This window comes from Geotrypetes seraphini, chromosome 2 (genome assembly GCF_902459505.1).
Source record: "Geotrypetes seraphini chromosome 2, aGeoSer1.1, whole genome shotgun sequence".
Lineage (NCBI taxonomy): Eukaryota > Metazoa > Chordata > Amphibia > Gymnophiona > Dermophiidae > Geotrypetes > Geotrypetes seraphini.
Genome location: NC_047085.1, coordinates 124,289,480 through 124,311,945, shown reverse-complemented (window position 1 = coordinate 124,311,945; position 22,466 = coordinate 124,289,480). Strand labels below are relative to the sequence as shown.

The following is a 22,466-nucleotide window of genomic DNA, read 5'->3' as shown; positions in this document are numbered from 1 at the left end:
TGTCATTTTCTCTGCTTCTCTGTCTCATATTTTTAATGATTAGTTTTATAGCACCTACAGGGGAACACTGAGGATGTCATAAATGGTTGTGAAATTAGATACTCAACTATAAAATACCTAGAGTAATAAATATTTAGTATTTTATTATTTTACAACAGAGATCTCAGGCAGAATCAAGGAAGTTTAGTTTTAACTTTCCCAGTCGGTGGAATTTCAGCTCATTCAAGTCATAATTTTTTTAGAGTGGAAGTGATTCTTAAAACTGAGTTATAGGGTACTTTGTACCTTTTCAGGAATAGAAACCCCCCCCCCCCCACAAATTCCCTCTTCTCCTGCCTTCCCTATAACACGCATACATACTTGCACACATGTTTTGTCTTAGAAGTGGGAGCAATATGCCTTTATGACAATATTCCAAGAATAACATTGAAGGAATGTTATGAGAACTGCGTTTTGGATTATATTGGACTATCCACTGGTTGCTCTTATTAATCTTTGTCAAAATTTCTCACCATTGTAAAGGCATTTTTGCTCAGAGGAGAATAAACAAACATACCCCATTCCCTAATTCACAAAGGGGGCAGTTCTTTAATATGGGGTTGATTAAGGCACCTATTTTAAGCTTATTCCATAAAGAAAAGTAGGTGCCTGTTTTTCTTTATAGATTACTAGCTAAAATGACCAAAACATGCTTACATATAAAGCGTGCGGACTTACCAGCAACTCTATGGCTGGTAGAAATGCCTGAACCGGTTGGGAGAAAGAATATGCATAAATTATAATATTCTAATAACTTATGCATGTACTTCAGTGCCCCAGATGAACTCTACTCATGCGCATGCCCACTCAAAGTACCTATCATGATGCATACTTTTCTGCTGGTTGGTATTCTATAAAAGGCTATTTAGGCATACAACTGGTTACTTGCACATATAAATAACCAAAATATTGTTATTTGCACACTTTCAAGCTGCCTACAACCGAGTGGCTTCTTATAGAAATATTCCCATATAATACTCCCTCCTACCATAGGCATGTTTAAGTTCTGAAAATTGGAAAAGGAATTTCTATGGTGAAAAACATTTATTCTTGATGGAGTGATTTTGATTTGTTCTTGCTACTTTTGGGGAACAGACCATACACATCTTCCCAGCACTGGCTTTAATTCCCAATTACTGGCATTCTTAGCCAATTGTTACTACTACTACTACTGCTACTACTACTTATCACTTATATAACTCTGAAAGGCATACACAGCGCTGTACATTTTGAAATTTAGAGATGGTCCCTTCTCGGAAGAGCTTACAATCTAACTTGGACAGACAGACATGACATATAGGTTTGGGGATGCAGAACCCAAGGTGAGAGGAGTTAGGAGTCGAAAGCACTCTTGAAGAGGTGGGCTTTTAACTGGGACTTGAACACTGCCAGAGACTGAGCTCGCCATAGGGATTTGGGCAGCTTGTTCCAAGCATATGGTGCAGCAAGGTAGAAAGGACGGAGCCTGGAGTTGGCAGTTGAAGAGAAGGGCACAGATAGGAGGGACTTAATAGCTGAGCGCAGCTCACCAGGGGTGGGGGCACAGTGAGAGATAAATGAAGAGAGATAGTGAGGGGCAGCTGAGTGAAAGGAGGTCAGTAAAAGGAGTTTGAATTGTATTTGGAAATGGATGGGAAGCCAGTGAAGTGACTTTAGGAGAAGAGTAACGAATATGAGTTGTGCAGCTGAATTCTGGATGGATTGGAGGGGAGTGAGATGGCTAAGTAGAAGGCCTGAGAGTAGTAGTCTAAGCGTGAGGTGATGAGGGCATGTCTAAGTGTTTTGGTAGTGTGCTGAAAGAGGAAGGGTTGGATTTTGGTAATATTATAGAGGAAGAAGCAGCAGGTTTTAGCAATATGTTGTATCCTGGTGGTGAAAGAGAGAGAGAGGAGTCAAGGATGACCCCAAGATTGTGAGCAGACAAAACAGGAAGGATGAGAGTATTGTCCATAGAGACAGAGAACTGTGGATGAGACAGAAAACGAAGGAAGTGCAGAAGTGGGTTTAGGCGGGAAGATGATCAGCTCTTTTTTAGCCACATTCAATTTTAGATGGCGGTTTGCACTGTTCCCTCTAAGCTGAGCAGGTGTCCTCCAGCTGCATTGCTACCACTAGGGGGTGGAATATTTTCAGTCACTAAGGACAGGTATGTTCCCTGGAGTCCTGCAGAACTTGCCTGTCCCTCACAATTGAAAAATGTGACAGTAAAACAGCACCCTCTATTGGTGAGACTGTGGGTGGAGGACTCCTGCTCAGCTTAGAGGGAACAGTGTACAATGTTGGACAGGCAGGCTGAGACTGGTCTGGGTTTCAGTAGAGATATTTGGCACAGACAGGTAGATCTGGGAGACATCAACAAGAACAGCATCCAGTGAGGGTTTCTTGAGGAGGGGTGTGACAATGACATATTTGAAGACATCAGGGACAATTGCAATGGAGAGTGATAGATTGAGGATGTGGCAGATAGAAGGGATGACAGAGGGCGAGATAGCACCAAGTAGGTGAATGGGAATTGGATCGGAGGAGCAGGTAGTGGGTTTGGAGGATGAGAGAAGATGTGTGGTTTCCTCCTCAGTAATCTCAGAGAAAGAGGAGAGGGTGACAGGCATTGAGGGGAGGTTAGTAGAAGAGGCAGATGGAGGGAGGGGAGGGGAGGGGAGGGGAAAGCAGCCTGGTTGAGAACTCAAGGTGAATCTTCTGAATCTTATTGTAGAAGAACTCTGCCATTGTCTGGGGAGAAATTAAAAGGGGGATAGGCGGTGAGGATGCTTTGAGTAGGGAGTGGTAAAGAGATGGCGAGGGTTGGAGCTAAGGAAGTGGTTAACTGGATATAGTATTCTTGTTTGGCCAGTGACAGGGCAAACTGGTATGATGTAAGCATGAATTTGAAGTGTATGAAGCCAGCACTTGCAAGGGATTTAAGCCAGAGACGTTCAGCGTAAAGGGCACAGGAGTGCAGGCAGCGGATGTGGGGAGTGAGCCAGGGTTGGGGTTTGGCATGTCTAACAGGACCTGAGATTGGAGGAGCAAGGGTATCTAGGACAGAGGAGAGAATGGTATTATAAGAGGACAGCTTTGTTGACTGTCTTGTGTGACAGAGTAGTTGAGGAGAGGGATGAGACAGCAGTGGAGAGGGCTCTGGGGTCAATAGCCTGAAAATTCCTGAATGTGTTGGCAGTGATTGGCTGAATCTGGGGGATAGAGTGATGAATAGTGAATGTTAACAGGTGATGGTCAGAGAGGGGAAGGGTGGTATTGCAGAATTTGGTAGCTGAGCAATTGGAGGAAAGAATTAGGTCTAGGCCGTGTCCTTTCTGGTGTGTAGGGGTGGTGGAGCACAGAACTAGGCCACTTCTTTCAATTTGGTTGGTCTCTACATCCCTCTAGCACTGGAAAGAACTCTTTGTGTTATGATCTGTCTCTCAGTACCCAAATTTGCAACTTAATCCCTTACTGTTACTGCTTATGCCACTTTCCCCAGGTGTTTTATCAATTAATTATATTAAAAGCTGCAGTACTTGTTAGCCTCTTTACACATGAATTGATGTATTGGCTATGCTGCTTTTTGTGGACTTTTTTCTTAGTCTTCATTCCTTCCAATAATATTCTTTATGTTTGGATCAGTGTTAAGGAATGTCGAAGACGCAGGTCTCATTCCCAGAGAAAGGGCTAGATTAGCTAAAAGGTGCTATTGTGTTAGCTGGGGTTAATGTCCTTCACCCTCAGATACAGAGGCGAAGGAAGAGGTAAGGACATAACAAAAAAGTAGATAAAGGAAGCATGTCTGTGTAGTCCAAGAGGCAGCCATGTTGGTTACTACTGTCCTAAACCAATCTAGTTTGTACCATCAAATTGATGGTAGCAGTGAACAGTCCAGGAAGACAATGGATGTTTGGACCATAGTGTCACAAATTTTTGGTGGCTGCTGAGGTGACTACTAAGCTGGTGGTAAAACAAGGGAGGAGGGGAAATACATCTTGGGTTAAGTATGGGATCTTATTGGTTTATCTAACCAACATTTCCTGTCTTGTCAGTATGGTACAAAAAGAAAGGTTGGACAAGGAAAGTGATATTGTATAAGTGGCCAAACTTCTACAGCTTGCGGCTGGGATATATCCTTGCAATGTGAGCAGGAATATCTCAGCAGACTGGATGGTCCATTTATCTTTTTCTGACATCATCTTACTATGTTGCTATGATATCACATCATTTTATTACGATTAAGTAGTTCATAAATTTAAAATTCACTAGTTACTCATTTTAGGAGCCCTTTTACCAAACTGTGGCCGCTTTTTTTATTTGTTGAATTAATGGCCACGTGCTAAATTTCCCATTAGATACTATAATAGTTCTTCAAGTGAGCACTGAGGGAGATACAGAATCCACTCACACAATTATATCACTATCTAATATAATAAAAGCCTAAGCCACGCATGCGCACTCCCATTGTTTGTTCCATTTTCTGTGCGCTGTAGGGCACCGCAGATAGGAGTGTGCATGCGCGCGAAACACTCTCTCTCCTCCCCTGAAGCAGATGTCGGACGCGGCGGCTGTCAGCCGTGCTGTTCTTCGGTCTGCCTTGCTCCTTGCCTTAGTATATTTTTAAGTTGAAAGATGAGGCAGCGGCTCCTCTCAGGATCCCCACTTGCGTCGGAAGTCCGATGCAGTCGGGGATCTTGAGAGGAGCCGCTGCGTCTTTCAACTTAAAAATATACTAAGGCAAGGAGCAGGGCAGACTGATCTTCAAAATGGCCGCTACTCCTGCACAGAATGCCGATCCAGGGGAGTAAGCCAGCCAGCCAGCCATTTGGCTAGGGGACAGAAGCAGCAGAAGAAGAGTGGCTGGATTAGAAACTGGTTTTTTTTTTTGTTCCGGTTCATAGCCTCCCTGCCCCTTTTCCTGTCTAGAAGGGAGGGGCAAGAGCAGATGACCCCTGCTGCTCCAGTCTGAAAAGTAGTGGGACTGTGTTCCAGACTGTTCCCCCAGAAATTAAGCCCTGACTAGGAGTATTTAGGAGCAGCTTTTGAATGCTATGGTTTCTCCATTGCTCTCTATGGAACTGAGCCCATGTAATGGACAGGGCGGGGGGGGGGGGGGCAGAAAAATGAAGGGAGGCCTACTGCTGGACAGGGGGAGCAGGAAAGAGGTGATGATGGACAGGGGGGAGGTAAAACAAAGGGAGAAGGGCTGCTGCTGGATAAGGTGAGCAGTGATGGGGTGATGGAGGACATAGGGGAGGTAAAAGGAAGGGAGAATGGAAGGGGAGCAGGCAAGGGGTGGTTGTGGATAGCCAAGGAAAAAAAAAAGAAAGAAAAGACAGAAATACAGAAAGCGACTAAGGAGAGAGAAAAAGAAATAAAGACAGACACACACACATATATTCTAGCACCCGTTAATGTAACGGGCTATAAGACTAGTAGATAATAATTTAGTGATGTGGAAATCCTCAGTGTGAGTTGCATAAGTCAGAAAAACGCACAGCATTCAATACTTATCGCATGTAAGAGCACAAGGCTCAATGCAGCACACCATCACAGGATAATCCTGAGTGCATAATAATAATAGTGTAGAGAGTAAACCCACTCAAACAATAATACCGTGTTTCCCCGCACATAAGACCTACCCCGAAAATAAGCCCTAGCATAATTTTCTTGGTAGGTCTTAATAAGCCCTAACCCCAAAAATAAGCCCTAGTCGCCAGCAGCAGCAACGCTTCCCCCCGCCCGCCACCGCCCCCCCCCCCCCCCGCTGACTTGTCTCTCCCATCCGAACCGCGAGGCAGGAATACCTTAGAACAGCGTCGGCAGCAATCTACACAGGCTGCTTCGCGGCCTTCTATCTCTTCGGCATTCCTCTGCCACATCACCGATGATGTCATCAGCAACGCGGCAGATGAACGCCCGGGAGATAGAAGTCTATGAAGCAGCCTGTGTAGATTGCTGCCAATGCTGTTATAAGGTATTCCTGTCTTGCGGTTCAGATGGGAGGGAGAGATGGGTTGGCGGGGGTGGGTGTGCGGTCGTGGCGGCGGGCAGTGGGGGAATAGAAAGATGCTACATGGGGGGATGGGAGGAAGGGAGGGATAGAAGCTGCAAGGGTCCTACTGCACGGGGGGATAGGAGGGAGTGAGATACTGCAGAAGGGGATGGGTGAGAGGGGAGGAAAGATGCTGCACATGTGGGGGAGAGAAAGGAAATAGGAAGAATTGGGGTGGAGGAGAGGAAGGGAGAGATGATCATTACATAAAAAACATAAGACATCCCCCAAAATAAATCCTAGTGCCTTTCTTGGGCCCCAAATTAATATAAGTCAGTGTCTTATTTTGGGGGAACATGGTATAAACAAGTAAATAATAATGGAATGAGTTGAGACCAATCTCAAAAGTGCTAAAAGTACAAAAATGAAAAGAGTACAAAAAATGAAAAACTTTTCTTGTGCTGGAAAATGTTGCCATAAGTGAATTTGCAGCTCTCGGTTCTACTGAGCTCATTTTCGGGGCACCCCTTCGTCAGGAACCTCCAAATTGCTGCTTGAACAATAACCCTCGGTTTTAAAATAGAATTTTCAGCAAAGCAAAACTTGGACGCTGAGCTGGGTAGCATCTGAAAGGCAGGAAACTTGAACTGCAATTAGTTCCCCTTAACTGTATCCATGACATCTTTTTTTAAAAAATTCTTTATTGATTTTTAATCAAAAACAGTTTCATACAAATGAAAGAACAAAAGATATTCCACATATTACACTATTATCTATACAGGTAACATAAATATCATTCAATAATTTCATTTTCCTGCATATAATAATATCATAATATATCCTAATATACAATACAAATAAAGAAAGTTACCCAAATATCACTATCAATATTTATTCCCCTCCCTCCAACCCCCCACCCACCTGGATGTGTAAAGATAAATAAACCAAAGAAAAGAAGAGATATGATGAAAATACATTATTATGTTTTTACTAATTTAGTCAATGGGCTCCAAATTTTATTAAATACCTCATTAAAACCCCTACATTCTGCGTTAATTCATTTGTTTAGATTGTAAGCTCTTTCGAGTAGGGACTGGTTTTTTTTTTTTACTCTTTGTGACTCTGTACAGCGCTGCGTGCGTCTGGTAGTGCTATAGAAATAATTAATAGCAGTAGTAGTAGCCCCTATTAGCCCTTACTGTCACCTATTTTGTAGGCAGTAAGGACTCACTGGTTAATTGGTTAGCATTCAGCAATGTAACTTCACAAGCTTAATACTGAATATACCTATTCTCCACCCGCAGACCTGCTCCACCTGCAGACCTGCTGAAAAGTAAAATCTATTTTTTAGCATGTGGGAAGGGCATGCCTGATCAAGCCCCGCACTACAGTCTGCAGTTCGGTAAAAGGATCCCTTATGGTGCAATTCAGTGGCCGCACTGATTCTAGATAGAGCTAGACTCTGGAGGTTGCGGATAGAACTTATCCAGCATAAAAATTATCCAAAGATGTTATGTACTTTTGAAACTACATGCCACCTGACATCTAAATAGAGAATGTCACGGATAACTGCGGGAAACCATCCCATGTCAGTTTTCAGTGTCTATCTCAACCTCAGTCCTTCTACACCAGCATTCTTCAATGCAAGGTTTGAGGGTCAGTGGTTGTGCCCATTCATACTCTGATTCTTCCCTCTCCTTAAAGAATGGTTTTTCGTGGTTAACTGTGGGGATGGGAAGAAATTCTGTCCCTGAGTCATTCTCTAAGAAGAGATCTATAAGGTCTTGAAAACTCATGTCCAAAACATATATTTCTATAATTCTTAAACTGATTTAATAAAAGACGTATGAACCTACAAAAATCCAAAGTAGCAACATTCCTTGTTACTGACCCCAGTAGCCCATCCTCACGGTGGCCAATCCAGGTCACTAGTAACTGGCAAAACCCCCAATAGTAGCAACATTCCATGCTACTGATCCAGGGCAAGCAGTGTCTTCCCCCCATATTTGTTTCCATAACAGACTATGAGATTTTCCTCCAGAAAATTGTCCAAACCTTTCTTAAAACCAGCTACGTTAACCGCTCTTACCACAACCTCTTGCAATGCAATCCAAAGCTTAACTATTCTCTGAGTGAAAACATATTTCTTCCTATTTGTTTTAAAAGTATTTCCCTGTAACTTTATCAAGTCTAATTTTTGATGAAGTAAATAAAAAAGATCCACTTGTACCCATTCTACACCACTCAGGATTTTGTAGACTTCAATCATATCTCTCCTCAGCCGTCTCTTTCCAAGCTGACAAGCCCTAACCTTTTTAGTCTTTCCTTATACGAGAGGAGTTCCATTCCCTTTATCATCTTGGTCGCTCTTCTTTGAACCTTTTCTAGTTCCGCTATATCTATCTTGAGATAAGGCAACCAGAATTGAACGCAATATTCCAGATGAGGTTGCACCATGGAACCATACAAAGGCATTATAATATTCTTAGTCTTGTTAACCATCCCTTTTAAAATTATTCCTAGCATCTTGTTTGATTTTTGGGCTGCCGCTGCACATTGGGTGGAAGGTTTCATCATATTATCTACAATGATAGCCAGATCGTTTTCTTGGGCGCTAATCCCCAAGTTGGTAACTATGATTTAAGTTGACAGAATAAAGAGAACTAAAAAGAATAAAATAATTTTTTGGAGAGGTACTTTTTCTTCTCTCATGTCCCTCCCTCTCTCCATTAAGTTTTCTTTCTCTCTCCTCTCTTTTGTTCTGCTTTACAAATGTTGCAACAGTGACATAAAAAATAAATCTTCCCTTAAAGCTTATTTTTTCTCATTGGCTTTCCCAGAATCCTTAGCTATCTAACCTCTTATTTTTCTCCATCTTATTTCGAGCATGGTTTCCAGAGGCAAGAGCTGGGATTTGTGTATATCATTTTGTGCTATTCCTTCCTGACTTTCCCTTCTGATACTGTATCCTCCCCTCCTGGTTTCCCCCTATGGTATTCATGTATAAGATATGTAATGTAGGTTCTATATGTTATCTTCCATGCTTCCATTTTATTGTAATTTAAACCACTTAGACACATATTTAAAAGGCAGTATATCAAATGAACTTGAACTTGAATATATCAATATTTTTTTGTCTCTCTTTCTCTCAGAAACCATATCTGAACAAATCAGCAGTGGCGGTACAATCTCAATTTTCACTTCATCGCACATACATCATTTTTCGAACCCTGGGGCTTCGCCATCTGACTGTTGTCAACTCGCGGAATCAGGTTGTTGGGATGATCACCAGGAAAGATATAACAACATGGCGACTGGTGGACAAACTAGGATTCTGTGACTCTGACGAAGATCCCTTAGACTAGAAAGAAAAGAGCCTCACTGGAAACTCTGAAATATCTTTGAAAGCAATAAGAAGAATGAAACATAATTTTTGCTGGTTGATATGAATTATTGCGTGCCTTCCTGCAGTTTTGCATTATTGATATGGCATGCTCCTTTGAAATCAAGCTATTACATTGTGTTAGTAATAACCTGAATAAAAAACACAGGAACTGACTAATTACAAACGCGGAAGCAATCAGTCAGGAGAGTGGCGCAGGACAACGAACTTGCTGCAGAAATCAGAGGGAAGCCAAGAGGCTGCGATCCAAATTTATTAAAAATATCAGCCATGGCGACTCGACACGGGACCTGTATCAGCATTTAAAATCTGTTACAGGGATCATGCAATCTGGGTGTGACGTAAAATAGCCAGGCTATATTAAAAGGATTGACAAATCCACTTTTTAAGTGACAACAATATTTGTACAGTTTTCCACAAGCAGCAGTCTTCAGCAAGAATGTGAGAAAAGTGTGGGGGTCATCATGTTGCATCGTTATATTTTTAATAAATTTGGATCTTGACCTCTTTGGCTTCCCTCCAGTTTCTTTTGCAAGTCTGTCATCCTGTGCTACTCTCTTGACTTTTACTAATAACCCACCAGTACATATGCACCAGAAATTAGCTCTGTAGCATCCAATACAGTCCTGGATTTCATAGCTGGTTCTTACTAAATATGCTTAATGAAATACAGCCACCAAAATCCTGTATCTTAATCGGTTCCTATGATTGATATTAGGCAAGATCACTGCGTATGTCTAGTAGCGCTATAGAAATAATTAGTAGTAATAGTAAGATTTAAGTTTTGTGAGCAAGTAGGGTTGAAAAGTGCAAAAGGTCAGCAACAAAGATGATAAAAGGTATGGAAAACCTTCCATATGCTGAAAGGCTGGGGCTCTTTTCCTTGGAGAAGCGGAGACTTAGAGGGGACAAGATAGAAACTTATAAGATCATGAAAGGGATAGAGAAGGTAGAGAGGGACAGATTCTTCTGACTAGTGGGGCCAACAAAAACAAGAGGGCATTCAAAAAAACTGAAAGGTGACAGATTCAGAACAAATGCTAGGAAGTTCTTCTTCACTCAAAGGATGGTGGATACCTGGAATGTACTTCCAGAGGAGGTAGTAGGACAGAATACGATATTGGGTTTCAAAAAGGGATTAGATGATTTCCTGAAGGAAAAGGGGATTGAAGGGTATAGTTAGATGGTTACTATACAGGATATTAAATGATTAGGGAATAAAATGTTTTAGGTAAAAAGATCACTTACAGGTCATGGACCTGGGGGGGCCGCCGCGGGAGCAGACTGCTGGGCGTGATGGACCCATGGTCTGACTAAGCAGAGGCGATGCGTATGTTCTTAAGTCAGGATGCTTGCATGCTTTTGAAATAGCACATCTGTTGCTGTACATTTTAATTCTTGCACTTAGGGAAGGAAGGCATTTCTTCGGAAAATTATGAAAACGAAATCTAGGAGATTTTTCTTAACTCATAGTTTTAGTACTTTCATGGCAGCCATAAAGGCTCCTCTTCTTCAAATTTTGTAGGTGTGCAGAAGATAACACAGGCTATGCTTTAAAAAAAAAAATTAAAAAAAATAGGCTTTTCCAAAAAGTATTCCTACAAGAAATTGTAGAAGAAAGAAACAGGGAAAGTGACAATTGAAATCAAGAAAACATAGTAGAAAGGAAACATACATTGTTCAAGCTACTTGTTTACTCTTAGGGCTCCTTTTACTAAGGTGCGCTAGCAGTTTAAGCACGTGCTTAGCACGCGCTACAATGCCACGCGCGCTAGACGCTAACGCCTCCATAGAGCTTGCGCTAGTATTTTTCATTTAGTGCGGGGTTTGTGCGTGCTAATGCTCAGCACGCGCTAAAAACGCTAGCGCACCTTAGTAAAAGGAGCCCTTAGTAACCCAATCATAGAAGCTGGAAACATGAGGAACTTATTTATAGAAAACAGTCAGATCCCTTCTTCAAGCTTAGGATACCAATTACCTGTTTCTTGGGGGGGTGATTCTATCGAGTAGGCACTAACATTTATGCACCTAAATGATTACAGTGTCAGCACATATACACATAAATGCCGGATATGTACCTACATGCTATTTTGCAATTACACACGTAACTTTTGTAGGGCCTATGTTGTTATGTAGACTAGGGTCCTACCAGGGACCCTCTGGATGCCTATTTATAGGTGCACAATAGACTTATCCTTTTGGATGAGATCTGAGAGGAAATGCAACTGTGGGGATTAAATGAAGTGTCAAGTGCTGACTGCGGTAAGCAAATATTTTACTAGGAAAATGAAAAAATATATTTTTTTGTGCCCAAAGCCATAACCTTCTGGTACATTCGAAGAAATGTTTTCCTCCATTCCTGAGAGGGTCAAAAAATGTCCAGAAACATCCACATTTTTATCTTTAGAAACAAATATCTTTTTTTTTTCTTGCATGAGAAATACATTCCATAGCTCAAATATTTGAAAATGTTTGGTCGTTGAAATAGCTCAAGGATTTTGTAGAATAAAGGCTCATGAGAAATTTGAAGGTCTAACAGGTGAAAAGTGAAAATAGTTTAATTACAATTCAACCTCATTTGCAACAGTGTAGAAGTATATTTTGGCAAGACTGAAAAAGTGTAGTTGGATAACCCTTATTTGGCAGCTTGACCCCTAGCAGCAAATACCATATGACTACCGCTAGACATTGAGAGGTATCATTTTGAAGCTAGAAGACAGATAAAACAACTTGGGATTGCTCCTGTCTAGTCACTACATTAGATAGAGTGTGAGCCCACTGGGACAGATAGGGAAAAATGCTTGAGTACTTCAATGTAAACCACTTAGACCATAAGTGGTATATAAATACTAAAAAAAAACACCAACAACAATAGGGAAGTTCCTATTGGGTACTGAGAGAGATCAGGGGATGAAGGGTTGAGGGCTTACCCATATGTGCCTATCGAGGGGCGGTTGGGTATGGATGTTATATATAGGGATGTCATAAGATACTGAATGTTGGATATTGGATGAATAGGGTTTTTTTAAGGAAACAATCTTTTAAGAAGTGTCTTGGGTTTATCAGGCTGTGAAGTTAAATGATATTTAATTTGCAAAATAATGAGGTGCTTTGCATGCATTTGCACTCTTTCCCCCTCCTTTACTAACGCGTAGAGTCGGTTTTAGTGCCGGCAGCAGCGGTAACTGCTCCGACGCTCATAGAATTTCTATGAGCGTCGGAGCAATTACCGCTGCTGCCGGCGCTAAAACCCGCGCTACGCATTAGTTAAGGAGGGGGTTTAAGTCTCATTATTTTGCTTGAACTGTGCTACCAATATTTGCATTAAAGGTATATAATTCGGTTTTGTCATTTATCATATGTTATTTGTCAAAAATCATACATTATTCTCTTACCATATGTTAACTACGTCTGTAAATTCAATGCTCTGAGTTAAATCTGTTATTTATGTGGGTCACCTATACAGGTGGAGGGGTATTTTCGATAGGACTTCTAAGTCCGACTTTGGACATTTACCACAAAACATTCAAAATTGGACTTCCAGAAGGATCCATTTTCAAAAATGTTGGACATCCAAATTTATTTTTGAAAATTGTCTAGGTGGATGTCTTGGCCACCAAGACATCCAAGTAGATGTCAGGACTTCTAACTATTCCCCATTTTCATCCACAAACCATCCAAGTTGAAAATGTCCCAGTGAAGCCCATTTGGACATGGGAGGGGCCAGCTTTCTAATGGACTGGCCACACAGACATGCCAACAGAACATTGGGGCACATTAGAAGGCACTGCTGTGAACTTCACATAAACAGTGCCAGAAGAACATCTTACCATAACCCCCTTATAATGTATGGTGAGCCCTCCAAAACTCCCCCAAAACCTACTATATCCAGTGGTCCACCTCCCCAATAGCCCTTAAGGCTGCAGGTAACATAGCAACATAGTAAATGATAAAGATCTGAATGGTCCATCCAGTCTGCCCATTAGTTATACCCATTAAAAATACATGATTAAATTAACTTGTATCGGTGGCACCTATACAGCAGGGCTTTGGGCTCACACTTTCCATCATAAATGCAGTAGTTAGAGTGGCTTATGGGTCTGGCTCCTCCTCTCTATGGTTCATTAGCCCACCCACCTGACTACTTAAGACACTTGTGTGATGCTCTACTAGGCTTTCCCATATCAATTGCTGCTTTTCTACAGATAGATATGTACTGTTTTATTCAAATTGTGGGGTGGGTGGAGGAGGGTCAGTGACCATTGGGGGAGTGTGTGGGGCTCATTATTTAAACTTTCCAGTGGTCATCTGGTCAGTTTGGGTACCCTTTTGGCACTTAGATACTTCTCAAACAGTTGAAACCATCTAAGTTCCGTCTAGGATATCCTGGGAAAGGTTCAATTATAGCTGCAGGACGTCCAAGTCTAAGCCCACCCAAAACCTGCCCATTCCCTTCCCATAGCATGCATTCCAATATGCCCATTTCTACTCTGAACGCTTGACATCCAGAAAATCAGTTTTGAAAATACCCACTTGGACGTTTTGACTAGTAAGACGCCCAAGTGCCAGTTTATGCTGTCTTTTGGATGTCTTTTTTTTTTTCTAATGAGTCCTTATAACTTATTTGTTTAGTGGATTAATATCATCTCTTAGATATATATCTCTTCATTTCTGGAGAGGAGAATGGTCTGTTCGGAATGGAGTGATATGTATTGGGAGAGATAACCTTGAAAAAACCGTATCAGAACACATGGGTGAAACATGTCGGTTATCCCCATTCTATAAACTGAGACCAGAAATTGAGCTGATCTAAAGCTAAGTAAATTTATTTTAGCCACTATTTATGAACTATTTAAGTATTTAAACATTAAATTATATAAAAAATTATAAAGAATACAAGCACAAAAAAAGTTTAAGAAAATTAAGAAAATATAAGGATCCAATGACGAGAGGAGGTGTAAAGCCACCTACTATGAAGATTTATTGAGTGGGGAGGTGGCCTCGCTGAGGATCATGTGAGAGATTTTGCAACTGAAAAAGGTTTAAGTATATAAGGTTTGTAATCCCTTATATATTGAGGCTGTGAATTACTATTGCCTTTTTCTTTAAGAAATTATGAGTTGAGTGCCTTTGAGTCTATCTTATAAATTTAGACCAGCCATTCATGTGCCTAGATTTATCAGCCCTGGTGCTGCAAATCAGTGCTAAGCTCCTAACTCCCCTCCCTCTAAATCCACTTTTAATGCTCCTAAATTTAGGATTTTAGTGGTTCATTCTCAAAAAGTTGCCTAAAGTTAGGCACCTGGAATCTGAGGTATATCCTGTTCACAGTTATGCAACTAACTTTAGGCATGAACTCAATAGCTGGTGTAAATGCTCATTCCTATCTACTAAACCTTGTACATACAGTATATGTGCTCAGCGCTCAATGTGTAATTATGAACACAGTAACATAGTAAATGACAGCAGATAAAAGACCTGAAGGATTCATCCAGTCTGCCCATTAGTTACATGCATTATAACTAAATGAAATTGTCATTTTAATTAAATTAAGTTGTCCTTTATAATTAAATTAAATTGTCCTTTTTTTCTTTTCTATTTCTGGGCCATAGACCATAAAGTCCACCTGTTACTGTCCTTAGGACCCAACTTCCGAAGTTGCCATCAAAGCTAACTCCAGCCCATCCAACCAACTTGTTGCTTGTGGACACATACTTTAAAGTCTACCCAGCAACATCCTCATGTTCCAAGTTACTGGAGTTCCCATCAATGTCTTCCCTAGCCCATCCTATACTGACTTGCCCTATACAGAACACAGGCCATGCAAGTCTGCCCAGTATCAGCCTTAGCTCTTCAGTATATACCAGTCACTTTCTAATTGGAGATCTTCTGTGTTTATTCCATGTTTTTTGGAATTCTATCACTATTTTCCTTTCCACCACCTCCCTCAGAAGGGCATCCCAAGCACCCACCACTCTCTCCATGAAAAAGAACTTCCTAACATTACTCCTAAGTCTACCTCCCTGCAACTTCAATTTCTGCTCTCTAGTTTTACCATTTCCCTTCTCTGGAAAAGATTTGGTCCTATATTAATATCTTTCAAGTATTTAAATGTCTATCATATCTCCCCTGGCCCTCCTCTCCTCTAGAGTATACAGCACTGCTATAGCATTACAAACAGCGCAGCTACAGTCTTCATGCAGGATATAATCTTCTGAAGCCTCAGTGGTGACTAGTTTCACATGAGCCATTCTGCCTGTGATTCACCTAACTCTTCATAGGCTTCAAATATTGTTTAGTGAAATACTCCCAAAACACACATTTTTTAAAAAATCTTTTGCGATAATCCATAACCAAAAAGGTACTTCGCTTGAGAAAGTGTGTGTCTTATCAGAGACTGGGGGCCACATAGCCTGACATGGGCCATGTTACACTCATGCTGTGTCAAAGGCTGGTCCCAACATTCTGAAAGATGCCCTAAGCCTCTCATCTATTCTGTATGCTATCTACTGTCTTAACTGATAGTATTCCGTAAGCCACACATGCAACTACAAGGCATGTCCCTGCGCATGCCTCTCCCATGTTCACACCCCTTAGCAATTACTGGCTATGGATTTTGCATGCTCAATTTGTAGAATCCTAAGAGCAGTTATGTGCATCACTGCAAATTAGTGTCAATGAGTTCCAGCTAACACCAAATATTGGTTAGATCCAATTAACAGCTAATTATTAAATTATGTGCATAGCTAACTATTCTATAAGTTGCAAGTGCAACTTTGTGCACCAACTCCTCCAAATTCTAATTAGTACCTAACAAATATGCTAATTGGTGCCAATTAAAATCAATTATACATTATGGAGCCCATTTAAAAAAAAAAAAAATAGACGTCTAAAAGACAGCATATACTAGCACTTCGATGTCTTACTAATCAAAAGGTCGTGTGCATTCTCAAAACTGACTTTCTAGATGTCTTTCTGGTTGTTTTGTCTCCAGTGTTTTGAGGTGTATTAGAGGCATGTTTTGGTTGGGCATAGGGAGGGCATAGAACTTTGACATCCTGCAGAGATAATCAAACTTTTAACAGGGCACCATTTAGACATTTGGGGCTAGACCTGTTTTATAAACGAATAAGGGTGATAAAGTTGCCCAAACTGACCAGATGACCACTGAAAGGATTAAAGTATGACCCCCTCCTTACTCTCCCAGTGGTCACTGACCCCCTCCCACCACCTAAGGATGTGCCCCCAGTATATTCCAGCTTGTATTACAGCTTCAGATGGCCATATAGACAGCCGAATAGAGCAGAAGAGCACTCTAAGGGGTACTGCAGTAAACATCACATAAAAAGTCCCAGGTACACATTACTATAACCTGCTTATATTGTATAGTGATCCCTCCAAATCCCACTCCAAACCTACTGTACCTATATAAAGATGACACATGCAGGCATATGGGCTATTGTGTACAGGTAGGTACAGTAAGTATTGGGTGGGTTTTGTAGGGCTCATCATACAATATAAGCAGGTTATAGTGACGTGTACCAAGGACTTTTTAATGTGACATTCACTGCAATACTCCTTAGATTGCCTCTCTGCTGTGCTCAACTATGTTGAGCTGTCTGTGGCCAGTTTGCTAAGAATGCTGGCTGCTTGGACGTCCCAATAGCTTGTTTATCTGCGTTTTTGATTTGGATGTCTTTGTATTCAAAAATGGTCAAAAAACACAGATGATACTGTGATATTTGGTATGGAAATGAGAGCAAAGAGTCAGATTTCTGCAAATGATAATAAATTACTACTTATAATGACCAGTGTTGCCATTCAGCAAATTACATATAATTGGAAGGATTGGAGGAGATTAAATTATAACTTCTGGTGGAACTCTTTATGCCATATTTATAAAATGGAAAGGTTTATTGCATTGCAACGGGGATACTTTAAGAAGTTTCAGGATGCGTGGAAACCATTAACAAAGTATTGTAAAGATTAATTTGAAATTGTTTCCCTTATACTTATCGATTTAAGGAGTAGGGAGGGGGGAATTTTATTATTACATATTTTATATGATAATGGAATATAAGGGTGGGTGGGGTGGGAAAAGGGAAGGGATATGTTTTTATGTAATATATCAATGATTGTTTGTAAGTGATGTAGTTAATGTTAATCTGAATGAATATATTTAACACTTAATGTAATTTTGAAAATGAATAAAGAATATTAAAAAAAAACAAAAAACCCACAGATGCACTAAGGGTCAAAACATCTAGATGGTCACTTAAAAAAAAAAAGATGTCCTGCTGTTTTGAAAAGGGACATTTCCTCTGCTGGATTTCTGGATGGCTTTCCCAAAACGTCCAAACTCGGACTTAGAGGTCATATCGAAAATGCCCCTCTGCATGTGTAAATTTAGAGGTGTAGCAAAAAGGGAGGGGGCATAATTGAGCAGGTCATGGGTGGATCAGGAACATTCCTTTCAGTTATGCGCGTGAATATAGAATATGTACATCTACGCCTAAATTTAGGCATAAGCATTTGCAACACGTTTTCATTGGTGCAAATGGCCATGCCTAAATTTAGTCACATTTCCCAGGCATAAGTGCTATTCTATAAATTGCATCTAACTTTAAGCATGACTTATAGAATAGCACTTTTTTTGGTGCTGATTTTCTTGAGTGCATATGTAGAATTTAGCCCTAAGTATAAAATTGGGTATATAGGTTATATAATTAGGGAGTGAGGCCTGGATTCTCTAAACGGCACCATAGTCGGCAGGTGCCTTAAAAGCAGCTGATGATCACATGTCAATTGTGTGATGGTGCCGTTTAGAGAATCGCACCTCCAGCAAAGGTAGGGGCCGGAAATGGAGGCCAGGAATTTCAAGGCCTGCATTTCTGGTTCTTACCTTTGACATGTATTGCACCTCCGGAGGCGCCTACCAGCACCTATCACCAGTTCTGGAATTAGCCACACCTACAGTGGCATTAGGCACCTCTAGAGGCAAAATCCCAGTGCAATTTTTTAAGGTACTGGTAGGCACCTAGAAAATCATGTTAAAACGTCTTTTAACTATTAATCCTTCGTTTTTTCAAGTGAACCTGCGGGCACTTGAGATCCACAGTCTCTATTTCTGATATGTTTAAATAAAGATCTTGATCTAGCACTAGCCTTTTTTAAAAACGTCTTTTAAACCACATTTTTCACCTAGGCCCAGGTAGGGCACCTATTGGTATCTACGTTAAGGTGCCATTTATAGAATATGGGCCTGAGTGAATGGTGAGCCCGATATTCAGCTGATGACAATCAGCGTTTTGTTGACCTTTGTTAGTGTTAAACCCAGAAATTCAGTTCTGTGCTCCGGCATTGAATACTTGGGAATAGGGGGCTGGCTAAAACATAGCTGGTTAAGTGCGATCCTCGCCATTAAACTGACTATAATAAACTACATAAAGATAAGATTGCATTTATGTGGTCTTGTTTATGAAGTTTTCATAAGTGGTCAAGTGCCAATTATAGTCCCTCAACCAACCAACTAAGTGCCAACTACACCCCTGGAACATTCCCAAAATAGCTGATTTCACCTTGAATGCTAACCGGTCATTTTCAACAGCATTGTTTGGTTTAGTGCTACTGAAATTGCCTGGTTAGCCTCAGACAAGAGATTTAATGGACAGGAGCTTCACCTAGCTCTTTTCAATCATTTTGAATATCAGACCGTATAAAGTTATGCATGCAGCCCTAGTAAATTTTCAGAGACAGATTTGTGAGCATATCTTTCGAAGTTAGGAGCACAGAGCATTTGAATATCAGGCCCTAAGTATTTTTAGTGCAGGAACAATGGTGCATACAATTGCAAACAAGCTTAGATTGTAAGATTTTATTGTAAATAGGGTATTGGTGCTGTATTTCTGGTCAGCAGCAATCAGCTTTCAGTTATATAGTAGATATATTTTGAATGATGTCCTCATTAAATCATAATTTAGCTTTTTACATAAATTAATAAAGTTGCCATTTGTGAAAAGTGAATGTTACTTGTGTGTTTAGTGTTTCTTTAAGGAAAATATATTAGCCTACCCGACACCCATAAATATATATAGTATGGGGCACCTAAAGTTAAGCACATAACTTAATTAGTAAATTGGCTTCAATTATTAGCTTTAACAATTACATAATTAAAATTGGTGATAGACACCTGTCTTCTTAGGAACAATTCTACAAAAATAGGTGCCTAGTGGCATCTAAGTCCAAAGTAGGCATGTTTAAGGGTGGAGAAGGTCTTATGTGCCACTAGGCATGATTCTCTAAAGCAGAGGTCCCAAACCATTGGGCTGTGAACCAGCACCAGGCCGTGGGCTGTGCCAAAACGGATTGCACTGAAGTTTTTATTTTATGTACATTACAGGCAGTCCCCGGGTTCTGGCCGGCTCCATCTTCCAAGCCGCACTTCTCTTCACAAAGCCATGAGCAGCGGCTCCTATATGCTGCCCCCCGGCTGACCCGGAAGCCGTCCCTCTGGGCTGAGTGTTTGAACCGCGGCTGTGGCTTTGGGAAGAGAAGTGCATCTGGGAGGAAGGAGCCAGCCAGAACAGATAAACACCTGCAGGGGGGAAGCACAAACTTGGGACACAGAATAGAGAGAGGGAAAGACGAAGAGGGGCATGGGATATGAGAGAGAGGAGGCGCATTCGGATACAAGGAAGAGAGGGAGCACATCAGACATCAAACGTTGGACAAAGGAAGGAGAGGAGGGGGCATGAATTTGGGACATAGGATGGACAAATGAAGGGAAATTGGCTAAGTAATCAAGAAGATACTGATTCAAATGTAACAAACCACATTTTTCTATCATTTCATTTGCCAGAGTTATACAATCTCAATTAACAAACTGTTGTATCTGATAAATAGAACCCAACTGACATTGTTGCCTTGTTTTTCAAGAAAGCACTAAGGTGCTCTAACCGATTAGCGTGCGCTAATCGATTTAGCGCGTGCTAAATGATAACGCATGCATGTTAGTCTATGGACGCGCTAGCATTTAGCGTGCGCTAATTCGATTAGCGCATCTTAGTAAAAGAGGGGATACGTCTTGGTACCTTTTCTTAGATTGCAACACAAATGGTAGAATGCCTCAATAATATAAAGTCAAAAGAAACAATGCATTGTGCAAACTCAAACCTACTGAACTGGGCTTAAAAAAGGAATGATTAGCTAGGTAAAACTGTTAGAATTGCTTTAGTATCTTTACAAAAACCAATTACAGCGGGTGGGGTAAACTTCCCAAACTTTTATAGGTATCATCAGGCCTATATACTGTGTCAGGGTATATATTGGGTCCTTCCTGAGCTCATGGAACATCTTCCTGATTGGCTGTACTTAGAATGGCAAATTATGTCCCCATTATGGCTGTCTCATGTGTTGAGTATCAAGTTACCTAGTTATATTAAGGACAATGGTATTATATTTGACACTTGGAAAACCTTGAAATTCATTAACAATTTAACAGAAATTTCAGTAGAGAAATCCATGTGTCAGTCCTTATGGTTAAACTCCAAGATTCAAATTGGCGAGTCTAAGATTGCCTGGAAGCACTGGATGCAGGCAGGCATACGTACACTAGAAGATGTTATATCAAATGGGAAAATGCTTGATTTTTCACAACTGCAACTATCTTTTGGTATTTCATAGTCTCAAATTTATAAGTGGTTGCAGATGAAGCAAGCCATTCAGAAAGGGTTCCCTGATTGGCGAAATTTAAAAAATCATTATAGAATGCAGGTCCTGTGCTTCCAGACAGATTTGCTAGGACATCAGGCCGCCCTTTGGTATAAAATAATATCTGAATTCCTGAATAAAAAGGCAAAAACTAGTCTTAGGGACATTTGGAGCATTGAGATAAAGCAGCATATTTTTGCATCTCAATGGCCACGAATTTGGACTTGGAGGATGAGATGTACAGCATCAGCATCTATGAGACAAACGTGTTTTTTTTTTTTTTTGTTACACAGAAGTTTTGGACTCCTGTTCGTTTACAAAAATTAGATAATTCTAAATCTAATAGATTCTGGCACTGTCATTTTGATGTAGGTACACTGGATCATCTGCTGTTCTATTGTCCTTTGATACTTAACTTTTGGAAGTCAATATGGGGACAGATTAATGCCATACTGGAGGCATCAATTCAATTGACGTATGAGGTAGTTATATGCGGAAAGTTATTGCCTATTAAGCCCCCCATGGACTGCTATAAATGCCGGCTTTTCCTCATTATGACCGGGATAACCATACAAATGATTACTCGCAATTGGAAGAATTGGATCACCTTAGTTTTCCTTTTTGGTGGGCGAGCTTATGTTTAACTTATAAATATGAGAAAATGAATGCTAACATGTTGGGGCATAATAAGATATTCAAATTAGTTTGGGGGTCCATTGACGTCTTTTGTAGATTTGCTATAGTTGTCCTTTATCTTTATTTTCCATTGTTTTTCACCCATCCAGGGTGGGTGGGAGTGGTGTGTGTGTGTGTGTGTGGGAGGGGGGTATATCTTTTGTTTTGGTATTATTCCTGATGGTAATGATGGATGGGGGAGGGAATTTTTATCTTTTGTATAGATACTGATTGAGTATAAGTGTTTGGTTGATTATCATTATTTGTTTATATATTGTATTGCACTTTTTGTTGGCATTAAAAACTAAAGTAAAAAAAAGGAATGATTTGCAAACAACAGAAAGACAAAAAACAATTATAATTTAAAATACTCAAAATTAAGCAGGCCTCTAATGTGTTACAATTTAGGAAAAGTGTAAAAACAATGCTGTTTGAGAGAGAATATACGTAAGCTTTTTTGTTAATATCAAGCAGGTTTCTTTAAATGTATTGTACTTCTGTTAAAGGTATAGATATTAGTAGCTGAGTGAGAATTTTATAGAAGTTCTATCTTATATGGGGTTTTATTTTTGTGATAACGGTCATAATTTTATTATTTGTATTTTTATGTAATCTGCGCAGAATAGTGGGATGCTGCTTGCTGTAAATTTTTAAATAAATACA

General features: G+C 40.4%; 1 protein-coding gene across 2 annotated transcripts in view; it reads left to right on the top strand.

The window, feature by feature from the left end:
* The window catches only part of LOC117355639 (chloride channel protein D-like), a 236,796-nt gene extending 226,463 nt beyond the window's left edge, over positions 1-10,333 (top strand). For both annotated transcript variants that reach the window (XM_033934508.1, XM_033934509.1), the window contains exon 16: positions 9,169-10,333. In XM_033934508.1, coding sequence (XP_033790399.1) covers positions 9,169-9,381 — 213 coding nt within the window. In that variant the 3' untranslated portion in view covers positions 9,382-10,333. The remainder of the gene's footprint in view (positions 1-9,168) is intronic.
* The last annotated feature ends 12,133 nt before the right edge of the window (positions 10,334-22,466 follow it).